At 49.0% G+C, this 11906-nt stretch overlaps 1 protein-coding gene across 1 annotated transcript; it reads right to left on the minus strand.

Moving 5' to 3' along the window:
* Positions 1–281: 281 nt before the first annotated feature.
* DNAJB11 (DnaJ heat shock protein family (Hsp40) member B11) lies at positions 282–11795 on the minus strand. Its single transcript, XM_074546940.1, has 10 exons — positions 11636–11795; positions 11264–11420; positions 8183–8280; positions 7158–7290; positions 6120–6262; positions 5462–5544; positions 4965–5022; positions 4358–4469; positions 3718–3877; positions 282–662 (listed from the first exon to the last, which is right to left on the minus strand). The coding sequence occupies exons 1-10, from the start codon at positions 11701–11703 to the stop codon at positions 598–600; spliced, it is 1077 nt and encodes a 358-aa protein (XP_074403041.1). The 5' UTR covers positions 11704–11795; the 3' UTR covers positions 282–597.
* Between the last annotated feature and the right edge of the window lie 111 nt (positions 11796–11906).

Here is an 11906-nt window from a genome sequence, read left to right on the forward strand (position 1 = left end):
AATTTTTGGGACTTTGTAGTTAGGAGAGCCCACAGAGGGCTTGAAAGATTCTTTTCCCAGTCAATTGTGGGGCCTGACACAGCCCAGTGCACTTCCAACAGCACCAGTATTCCTGACCCAAAACCAGACTCTGAACCAATACCACACTTTGGACTCAGAGGGGAAGGGGAAGAAGGGCTAGGATTAAAAATATCACCCCAAAACAACAGGAATTTGGAAGAAATTGACACGAAGGACGTAAAAAGCAGGAGCAGCTATGAAAATATGTTGAGATGGCCAAGAAAAGTCACATCAAAATATATTTAAAAACCAGAAATTCCAATCTGTGTGGAATTTAAAACTCCTTTCCCCCACCTATGTTTTCCTGCTCAAGGAATCTCTTGTTGTTCCAGGACGTGGAACATGATAGGCAGCACCAGTTATGTCCTGAAAAAAGTATTTCCCCAAACTGTGAGCACTTCCATAATTTACAAACCAAAGATGAGCTAAACCTCAACCATTTCCCCCCTCCCTCTTCCCCCTTCTACAGTGGGCAGGAGAAAAGACTGCAAACAAATCTGACTTTGCATTTCCAGGGAAGTCCAATTTTTCCACACATCAATATCCCTGCAATCCATTGTAGACCTTCTGCACTGATCCTTGCTTCAACAGCTGCTTGAGACCTGCAAGGGAAGGGAGAGCGTCACACGCAGAGCACAGCAAAGATGTCAGGATGACTTTTCCAGCACTTCTTCCCCATTCCTGAAATCCCATCCACTAAACACTCCAAGGAACTGGCAGTTCAAGGATCTGGCAGTATCAAATTCTTACCAAACAGCCTAAAGAGTGAGTCAGCCCTTCAATCCATAATAGCTCATTCTCCTGGGGTCAGCACGACAGGGAAGGGCTGGCAGGTCTCCACTGCTGCTTAAAGGGCAAGCCCAGAGGGAGCAGAGGAAGCAGAGTGGCAAGGGTGGATGTGTCACTGTTTTTCCAGAGATTACAGAGGGAGTCCCCTCTGATGAACTCAGCCTGGTCACTCACTGCCCTGGAACCCCTCCGGACACAGCTCAGAGCAGCCTCAAAAACCACTGAGCCCAAAACAGAGGGAAACTCCCAACACTGTGGGCGACCTTCAAATAACTAAAAGGAGGACATTGAGGGCTGGAGCGTGTCCAGGGAAGGGAATGGAGCACCAGGAGGGGCTGAGGGAGCTGGAAAGGGGCTCAGCCTGGAGAAAAGGAGGCTCAGGAGGGCCCTTGTGGCTCTGCACAACTCCTGACAGGAGGGGAAGCCAGGTGGGGGTCAGACTCTGCTCATCAGAACAAGGGACAGGATGAGAGGAAATGGCCTCAAGTTGCTCCAGGGGAGATTTAGATTGACTATCAGTAATGAAACCAACCAATTTACTTGTACAGAAGAAAATTCCAACCTTCAGGCATGCAAATCCTTCAGGAAATCCTGGTAAAAAACAGTTTGTCTCCCTGCAACCCTTGTCCTGCTTGTCTATCCTTAAACCTTTTTGGCTGCACATTCCACTGTCCTTGAAAACCAGTGATGGGATGCATAAGGGTCACAGCAGCTGTGTTAAAATACTGGAAAACTGCCCTGGAAGTAGTAACTGGAAGCAGGATGTCTCTCTGCCAGGCAAGAACTTCTCATGTGCCTACCCTGATGGCCAGAGATTCCTCAACTTTTTTTAGGAACACCAGGACAAAGTGAACCTCTGGCAAAGAGCTGCTCATTATTAGAACAGGTCATTCTCTAAGGCAAATTCACTTCCTGAGGAGCCTTCAAGTCACTTTCCAGCTGCTGGGTGAGAGGATGTGGCTCCTGGATGTCTGGTTCTTAGAAAGGAAGGCTGTAGCTGGAGAAAGGTGTAATCCTGAAAAAAACCTGGGATTAGCACCATCCCACACCTCATTTCCCAGCAGCTACCACACCTCTGGCAGAACACCCCCTGTAGTGCACAGGATATTTCATCATGTACCAGAGGTTTAATCAGGAATTCCAACCAGGAATCCCAACAATTGGTGCTACTGCACTTCCCTGAAGTGCAGCCTGAAGTCAATTTTTCCTTTGAAATGTTGTTGATACCAACAAGAAGTGACAGGTTACGGCACAGAGGGAGAGGAAGCTCTGATCAGCAGTGATCAAGTCCCACTGCAGGAAAGAAGGGATATTATTTATGTGACTCCAAAGCTGGGGGTGGTGCTCTTGGAGCCAGAGTATGTTCTGACAGCCCCAGGAGCTGGATATGTGGTCAGGAGATAAGAATTGAGGAGCACTGCCAACAATAAGGAAAAAAGGGATGTTTTGAATTCTGAAGCCCACAGTTTTCCACTGAATGTGTACACTGAGCTGCTGCCACACACAGGGACAGACCTATTCCCTCATAAAACTCCTGATATCGTGGATGTTTGGAGATACCCAGCACACAGAACAGCATCTGACTGCCTACCCAGTCACCTTCCCCTGGGAAATGTGTAATTGCTTTGGGAGGGAGAGAAACACCCAAGGCCCTGTGCCTGAGCACACCCTTGCCAGTGCCATCACCTCTCTGTTCCCGGATATCCGTAGAGGTGTGTGAGCAATTCTGTCAAAAATACAGAGGCTTCTGCCACTGCTCCTTGCCCAGGGTCCTCCAAACTGCCAAGAACAACAGCTGGAATAACCTCACATGTGTTTCAGAGCTGCTGTTGCCTGATGAAGCTTCTGGAAGGGCAGCAGAGCCTGGACTAAGACTCCACAGTGAGGAGGCCATTGTGCCCTGTACAACACTCTTGGAACAAGAGGGAAAGCACAGGGATAAATCCACAAAGCAGGATCACTCTAAGCCCAGCCTAGAGGTACAGAGCTCCCAGCCCAAAGAGCTGCAGGAAAGAGCCTCAGGACATCTGGAGCTGCAGCCACCAGCTGGACTGCACAGGGCAGCTGGAACAGTGTGGCCAAGGCAGTGGAATAAAAACTACTGGCAGTGAAATAAAACACCACTTGAGGAGTCCAGGAAATCCACTAAAAGAAGTCAATCCACTTCAGAAGAACCCCTGGAAGAAGTTCTGGGGATTTTCTGAAGAGCTGCACTAGTACATGCCAGGAATATCTTTGTCCCATGGCAGAGGATGAGGCCCTTGACTCCTACTCTAATGTGGAGCAGCAGAACCACAGAGGCTGCTGGAGCAAAAAATTCCCTGCTGGGAGTACAGGATTTCAGGATTTACCCTCCTGGCAATTTTAGGATTCCAACATGGTTCATCAGGTTTCCATGTGAAGCTGAGCAGCAGATCTGTCCTAGAGGGAGTAGGGTGGAAGGAGCTGTGGGAAGGAATAACCCTTCTCCTGACACAGTGTGACATTCCTTCCCCTCAGCAGCAGAGGGATTTCCACAAGTCTTCCCTCCAAGAAAGTAGCAGCAGGGGCTGGAAAACCCTTTGTGATCCCATTCCAGCTGAGGCAAAGCAGACAGAGGCTGAGCCCAGCAAGGCTGTGGGGTCAGACAGATGGGCAGCACCAAAACAAAGCACCTGCACACTTGCCAAGAGCTGCATTCCAGCAGCAGCACATCCCAACCTCAGCAGCCAAGCTTCCTGGCTTCCAAGGGATGTGGGAGTCTATCACAGGCCACCAGCCAACTGTGCTATGTTGGACAAGGGGCACAGGGACAGGAGAGCCCCTCCTGACTGCTCCAGGCCCTGGAGGAGCTGTGCCAGGGTCAGCCTGAGGGCTCTGGGCACTCACCTTCCCGCTGCTCTGGTGTCAGCTGCTCCTTGGGGAACTCCACATCAAAGGTGATTATTAGGGAGCCTTTGATGTTGTTGTTATCAAAGTTTGGAAGCCCTTCTCCCTTCTTCCACAGCTTGGCGCCGGGTTTTGTGGTTTTATCCCTCACAATGTGAACCTGGAGAGAAAAGGAAAGTTAGAATATTAGTGGTGTTACAAGATCAATGAAGTTGGGAAAGATTTGCAAGATCACTGAGTCCAAGCCATGGCTGATTCTGACCTTGTCAACCAGAACAGAGCACTGAGGGCCACATCCAGATGTTCCCTGAACACATGCAGGGATGGGGACTCCAGTACCTCCCTGGGCAGTTCATGTTCTGTGTGTGCACCCCAATACTCCAACACTCTTTCCAACCCACTGGAAAGCTCCAACTGGCATTGATTCCTTGCCAAAAGCAGTGATATCCCATGGCTCCAGGCTGTTTCACTGGACACATGCCAGAACTAATGGAAGTGAGGCACCCCCCATTGGCCTGAGGGAATACTGTAGATAACCAGATAACCAGTATTCCTGTAGATAACCAGACCCTGAGCAAGCCAACCCTCAGCACAGAGCTGCAGGTGAAATTTGGGATGCACACAACACCCTGGGCCTCACCTTGTGCCCATCCAAGTGGGCAATATCCATCTCAAAGCCTGTCAGTGCCTCGACCAGCGAGATTGTCACGTTTGTGTACAAGTCATCTCCTCTCCTTTCAAACACTGGGTGCCTGTGGAAATAAGAGCCATTGAACTTTACTCCTTCCCCAGAGGGGAAACAGGTCCTTGAGCTTCTTTCCTTCAATTTGGGAGTTTGGAGAAATCATAAATAGGAGGGGAAGTGAGGAATGAATCAAATTTAGCTTCATTTTCCTGTATAAGATATGCACTGATAAATGCCTTTTCTATTTCTAGGGCACTGAGTGGTGAGGTGTGGCAAGAAGTCCTGACTCACACAGCAATTTTCTTAGTAGTGCATTTCCTTACAATAGCAAGATTGTGTGTTAGGGAAAAGGAGATATTTGCTCTGAATCACACATGGTGAATTCAGCCAAAAAAAATAAGATACTTTTGATAATTCTACTTTTAACAGCATGAAGTCCAGCTCCTCCAGCACCATGAGGGCTGAGCATCCTGCACAGCCCTGAGTGCCAGACCTGCAGCTGCCCTGCTGAAGGACAAGCTCCATCTGGCCAAGCAAGAGCCCAGCTAGGCCAGAGACTTACTTGAGAACTTTTATTCGGAAGCGCAAATCTCCTGGCTCCCCATCCACGTGGGGCTCACCTGTGGGGGAGAAAGAAGAGTTTGGTTCAAAGGAAATAGTTAGGAATGAGTGGGGAGACAAGGAGGATATTACAGTTAAAGGAAAAAAACCCCAACTAATTGATCTTTAGATGATCAAAATTCTGCTTAAACATCTCCTCCAGAGCTTAGGGCTTTATGGGTGTTGCCTCAGCAAGGTCACACCTCTGCTTTTCTGGAAGATCTGTCTCATGTTAATGATGTCTTTTAGCCACTGAAGGGCAGAGGGGATCCCTTCAAAGCCAAAAGCTTGGAACAGATGCTCCTGCTCAGGTGTTGTCCCCACTCCCAGCTAAGGGAGTGGAACTGTGTTATCCAGACTTAGGAACATGCTCCTGGATTTCAGCACTTCCAAGCACATGGGAACCACGTGCCAGAGAAGCATGGAGGAGAAGCAGCTCAGAGCTGAGCACACACTCACCTTCCCCAATGAAGGGATACTCCATGCCATCCCTCACCCCTGGCTCTATCTCCACTTCCAGTGTCCTCTCTTCATTCACCAGCCTGAAAACGGGAAGAGCAACCCAGCACTCAGTTTGCAACTTGATTGATTTATTTCAGCTTCAACTCAACTTTTAATTTGTGTCCCTGGGGTAAGGAGAGCCCCCCCACAAGCTCACACATGCTCTTCTTGCTCACATCTAAACCTAGAGAGTCTCAGCTGCCTTTCTGGTGAGCTGAGACTCAGGGAGCAAAGAAGGTGAAGTTGAAAGCTCCCAAATACACAGTCAGCACCAGGGGGTGTGATGGCATTCCATTTCAGCATGGCATTCCATATCCAGCTGTTCCCAGCTGTGTGCTTCCCATTCAGATCTAGCTGTGGAACTCTGTGCAAGGAATAAAAGGCTGGAAGGGGAAATTGGAATGCTCTTCACCCAACAGATGTAAGAATCAAGAGTGGCTCCCTGGAAATGAGAAACCGGTGTTAAACCTTCCCGAAGTCCCCAGCTCGTCCTGGGAACACAGGCGCGCTCCCCCATCTAGCGGTGGGTTTTGGAATAAACCTCCCTACACTGACGTCCCTGCATAAAATCACGGAATTTAGGATTCTGTGGAGCAGGAAAGAGCACCAAACTCACTTGACGTTGGGACACTCATCACAAACAACTTCCTGAGTCATCTGGAAGCGCCCAGGGCCCAGCTGGGTGGTTCTCATCTCCTGCCTGCAGTTGCATTTCCGTTTGCCAGGTGCCTGTCTTGCCACTGGCTTGTTCCTGACAACCTGCAGGGAAGAGGGAGAGGCTGATGTCAGTGTTCCTGGGTCTCCACAAGGGCCTGCATTTCTCTGAACAGAGAATTTGGGGTGGAAGGGACCTTAAAGATCACCTAATTCCAGCCTTGTGCCACAGGCAGGGACATGTTGTGTGGTGCTGCCACAATAGCTCCAAACGTGCCCTTGGCAAAACAATGACAAGTTTGCACCTTGTGATCACATGTTAAACAGCAAAAAAGCTCTCTGTGACATCACTATTGCCATTCTCTTTCCACACAGGAAAGTTAACACTAGGATGGAACACCCCACATTTTGGTTATGACACTTCCTTGTCTCACACAATGGGGAAATTATCTGGACACAACACAAAATCAACCACAGGAAAGCCAGCCAGCAGACAGGAGGGACTGTCAGCACCACAGATGGAGCTTGCTTGAAAGAAAATAATAATTTTCCACATACTCTTCTCAGTTATATAATCTAGAAACTTGCAGTGGCACATTTGGCCATAGAAAGAGACTGAAAAATCCTCATTGCGGTTTTACAAGAATTACAAAGTGGATTTGAAGCTTATCAACAGCCGCTTAAATATTCCTTAATTCTACAGAGGGACAATTTGCACCTCTTTCAATTGGGCTGCTGCACTAATCAAGATGAGCAGCTGAGTGACAACCAACAATTCAGTATTATCACATTTATGGAGACATTGCCAGATGCAAAAGATGAATAAATGTGTGTTTTTTTCAGTCAACTACAGGAAACAGCACCACAACATCCTCCACTGCCAGCACAGAAATGCAGCATCTATTTCAGCTCTAATTCTTGGGAGAAGATATTCTGAGCTCTGGTCAGGCCCCTCAAACCTGGGAACAGAAGAAACACTGAGACTATTAAATAAACTTACTTCTACAAAGTTTCCTGAATACACCTCCTCCAGTGTGACCTCCAGGTCCACAATGATGTCACTTCCCCGGGGAATATTCCTGTCTTGCTGCCGAGGGCTTCCTCCAAACATGAATCCAAAGTCCCCAAAGAAACTGGAGTTAAGCACAATGGTTAGCTCAGGAAGGAATTCTTGATGCTTCTACTCCACTAAAAAGGATCCTCCTTGCAGTCCTAAAGCTCCAGAGTGAACCCAGAAATCTCTTTTTGTTACACAACTAAAGTCTTCAAACACAGCAGCCATTTTGGAAGAGTTTTCTGCACTAAAGAAAATAAAATTTGGAGCAGAACTCTCAAAATCTGACCTCTACACTGCACTGCTGCTCAGCTGCCATCACTAAAAGGTGTAAACCCTGAGTAGCACTGCAAGGTACTGCCAGCAGGCTGGTTTGCAGTAGTTTGAGGACAAGAGGGATGAGGAAAACTCCCTAGGAATCCTGCATATTGTCCCTCAGAACAGAGCTGAGCAGAGCATCCTCACTCAGGATTACAGGAGCTGAGCAACTTCAGGAATTATTTTAGGAAATTTATCCAAAGGGGCAGAAAATCAGGTTCTGTCCAAGCTATGTGCAAGTGCCTTTGGTTTTTAATGCTCCAAATTCTACAGGGGCTGTGCAAGTAACCACAGCATTGCTTTGCAGAAGGCAAAGTGTCCCCAAAGTGATGTGTGACAACAAGTTAAACCCAATCACACACAGATAACCTGAGAAAGTTTCCACGTGTTTGAAGCAGGTGCTGCACCTGAAAAATCACCCACAGTGTCCAGAGGTGCCCATGTGGGAAGTCTCTACTGGCTCCTGCTTGCAGCAAGGAGTGGAGCACACCAAAACTGGAAATTGCATGTAATGTATCTCTCCAAATTCTCAACTTGCACATCAGCAATCTTGGGCCAGACAAAACCCCATCAAAAGGGTGCTTGAGCATCACAGAATCAGAGCAGCAGCTGCAAAGGGGTGAAAACAGCCCCAAGGGGTTAAAACTCCTTACTGGGAGAAGATGTCTCCATGGGAGCTCTGGTGGCCATCCTTCAGGCCCTCCTCTCCATAGGCATCGTACTGCTTCCTCTTCTCCTCGTCTGACAGCACCTGGAAAAGGCAGGGATGGACCAAAGGCTCACCTGGAGCTCAGGGGAGGTGTTGGACAAGGCTCTGAGGGCCCCCAGCACTTTTCACTGGGGACTCTGCAGGAGCCAAGCTTGCTGTGCTGTCTGCAAAAGTTAAGCCCCTAAAAAAGCACACTTCATTCATTAAAAAGGCAGGAGCGGCCTGGAAAACATAAACACTGAGTTTATCTTAATAATTAAAAAAAGAATCACAAGGAATACTCAAATCCTACAAAGTAGGACATGCTGAGACAAATAATCACATACCATCATGTCTCAGCCATGACTTTTAAGCATTGATTTTATTTCCTAAGTTGTGATCTTTGCTCTTTCCTGCCTCAGAGATCCAGATCTGGTCACTTTTAGTCTTCCTTGCCCTTCCTCCTTTATTGATCAGATTTGGAAAAGCCAGGGTTGGCAGTTTGGCTTTCAGAAGGCTGTAGAGGAGTGGGAACAGACGGAGAAGCAACTCAACAGGTGGAGAAGCAGCTAAAAGAGGAAAACCAGCTGAATTTGGGGTGTTTGGAGAAGCTGTGGCTGCCCCATCCCTGGAGGCGTCCAAGGCCATGTTGGATGGGGCTTGGAACAACCTGGGACAGTGGAAGGTGTCCCTGCCCATGGCAGGGGGTGGAAATGGATGAGCTTTAAGGTCCCTCCCAACTCAAACCATGCTGAGATTCTGTGGAATTATAACCACAAATAAATGCTAGCAACAAGGGAAAATTAGCAGTGACTTCACCAATTCCACCCAGCAGGTAAGGGTTCAGTTCTCCCTTTGCACTTGAGACTCCCATGGAAACTCCTCCCAAACCCATCCTGAGACCCATGGCTCTTTGCAGAAGAGTCTCACTCCCTCTCCTGGGATCAGTCTCTTTCCTGGTTCCAACAGCTGAATTCAGAGCACACAGCTCCAGGCTGGAATCACTGAGCCTGTGAAAATGAAGACACTGAGCAGGTTCATTAACCTATTTTCCCCTCAATTTTTTTGGGAAAGCTTTGCCATAATCAGCGACCCAGACCTTGAACAGCAGTGCTGTTAACAGAGAGTTTATGGTGAGGAAAATTCTGCTTTATAAGGGACACCCAATTCTGGTTCCATTCTGCCCAAAAATCAACTCACTGTGTCCCAAAGATAGTTCAGCAGAAGGATTTCCAACCTGTCCCGGCTAAACACAGATAAAAACCTGGCAGGGAACGCATCAAAAGCTTCCTCCAAACCTCACACACATGAATACTGGATTTCTGATTTGATTTTACAACCATTTTTTCACTCAGCTTTCAAATAGAAAGAATAATCTCAGCTGCTGGCAAACACTTGAACCAGCTGGAACCTGAGGAAGAGGCAGAGAAATCCTTTGCCAGCAGGAAGTGCCAACAAGATCCCAGCTCACAGAGGCAGCACCAAGCTCACAGCTCCATCAATCCTGAAGTTTCATCCTGAGGTGCTGCAAATGATAATTACTTTTCCCCCCAAAAAATGTCTTTATATTAATTTTCCCTGTGATAATAAAGCCAGTTTATGTAAGTCAGAACTAAAAAGGGGTCCCAGCTTTTAGAGAAAACAAAAGTGAACAATTTTCTTTCTCAACACAAAGAAACAAATGCCAGCTGGTTCTCTCACTTCCTCTTTTGGGGAATATTTGCATATCTGAGGAGCACCAGGGATGGAAGCAGGAGCCAGGCTGCAAACCCTTTTTCCTGCAGCTGGTTTTTCCCTAAGGACCCCAAACTCCCACCCAGAGAGCAATTCACTGCTAGGAATTTCTGCTAATGGGATTTTTCAGCATCATCTTCCTCTCTGCTGCACAGGAGGGAGCAGGAGCAGATGGAGTGACAAAAAGGACAGAAAACATGGAGGAAACAGCCTCTATTCCATCACTGTGTATGTACAGCCAAGGAAAGCAGGCTTTGACTTCACACCTTTGGGCAATACAATAATCTGTATTTGATTTATTTAATGCACTGGGTTATTAGTGTGGGGGATAATTTGCATGCCACAACATCATCATGGAATAACAGGAATCCTGCTGTGTCCCACAATTACATTTCTCACTTAATATCCTCTAAACCCAAGGCCAGACCCTTTCACTTCCCATCAGCTCAGACTGACCCCAGCTAGGCCCTACACACACTTGGAGCTGCTGCACCTCCACTTCTCCCCTGAGGAACTGGGAATAAATTCCAAAGAACTTTAAGCTGGTGCCTTAGCTGCCTTCTGGCTGAGAGGTGTTGGATGGTCCTCTGGCAGGAGCAGCTCTCCAAGCAACCTGGTAGGCTCTGGATCTTTGTTTGTTATTTGGGAGAGTCTGGAACTAGATGTATTAACAGGGGCTGGATGGATTTTGGTGTAGTATAAAAGCAACCTGCCCTTCCTTGCAAGGTCTTTATCCGTGTTTAGCCAGAACAGCTTGGAAATCCTTCTGCTGAATTGGCTGTGGGACACAGTGAGTTGATTTGTTTTTTCTGGGTGAAATGAAAACAGAATTGGGTGTCTCTTACAAAGCAATTTGGTATGCTCTGGATCTTTGTTTTTCATTTAGGAGAGTATCTGGAACTGGTTGTATTAAGAGGGGAAGGATGGAATTTGGTGTAGTAATAGGGGGAGGATGAAAATTGATGAGAAGGAATAAAGGAAATTTGATGTGGAAGGTGTCCATGCCCATGGTGAAGGGATGGAATGAGATCATCTTGAAGTCCCTTCCAACCTTACCCATCCTGGAATTCTGTGACAATAAGAGATGTGAGATGGAATTCTATATATTAACAGGGGGAAGATGGAATTTCACATGGTACAGGGGAAGGATGGATTCCAGCTGCACCTTGGGGAAAAGCCTTTAATTCCCTACAAACCTTCTTTACCATCCCCTGAACGCTCCAGGATCAATCCTACGAGCCCCATCCACCCTTCCCAGCCTGGGGAGGCCGTTCCCGGCTCCCTTAGGGACACTCCCAGCTCCAGGCCTCACCTCGTAGGCAGCGCCCAGGTCCTGGAACTTCTCCTGGGCGCGGGGGTCGTCGGGGTTCCTGTCGGGATGGAGCTGCAGCGCCAGTTTGCGATAGGCCTTCTTGATGTCCTTGATGGAGGCGCCGCGGGACACCCCCAGGATCTTGTAGAAGTCTCTCCTGCCGTGGGGGGAGAGAGAAGGTGAGGGAAGGGGAGCGGGGAGAGCGTGAAGGAGAACGGGGATGGGAGAGGCGGGAAGGGAGAGGGGGAACAGGGGAGCGATGAGGGAAAGGCAGCGGGGTCCCGTCAGCGCCGCGCCCGCCGACCCTCCGCAGGGGGAAGGCCGGTGCTGAGGCGGAGCCCCCGGCCCGTGGGCGCGGCCCGGCGCACTCACCCCGCGGCGGCCTCCCCGCAGAGGCACAGCAGGAGCAGGCAGAGGCGGCCGATCCAGGCGGGGGCCATGGCGGGCCCGGCCCTGCCGGCTGAGGGGGAGCGGCGGGAGCGGCGCGTCCCGGCGGCTCCGCAGCGCCCCGGCCCCAGCCAATGGCAGCGCGGGGTGTTCCACGCTAGCCAATCCGAGCGCGCCGCCGCGCAACGCCGGCCAATGGGCTGCTCACACTTCACCGCCGCCGGCCAATCGCCTGCCGGAGCGTCGCATCGCAGCG

This window comes from Zonotrichia albicollis, chromosome 9 (assembly GCF_047830755.1).
Source record: "Zonotrichia albicollis isolate bZonAlb1 chromosome 9, bZonAlb1.hap1, whole genome shotgun sequence".
Taxonomy (NCBI): Eukaryota; Metazoa; Chordata; class Aves; order Passeriformes; family Passerellidae; genus Zonotrichia; species Zonotrichia albicollis.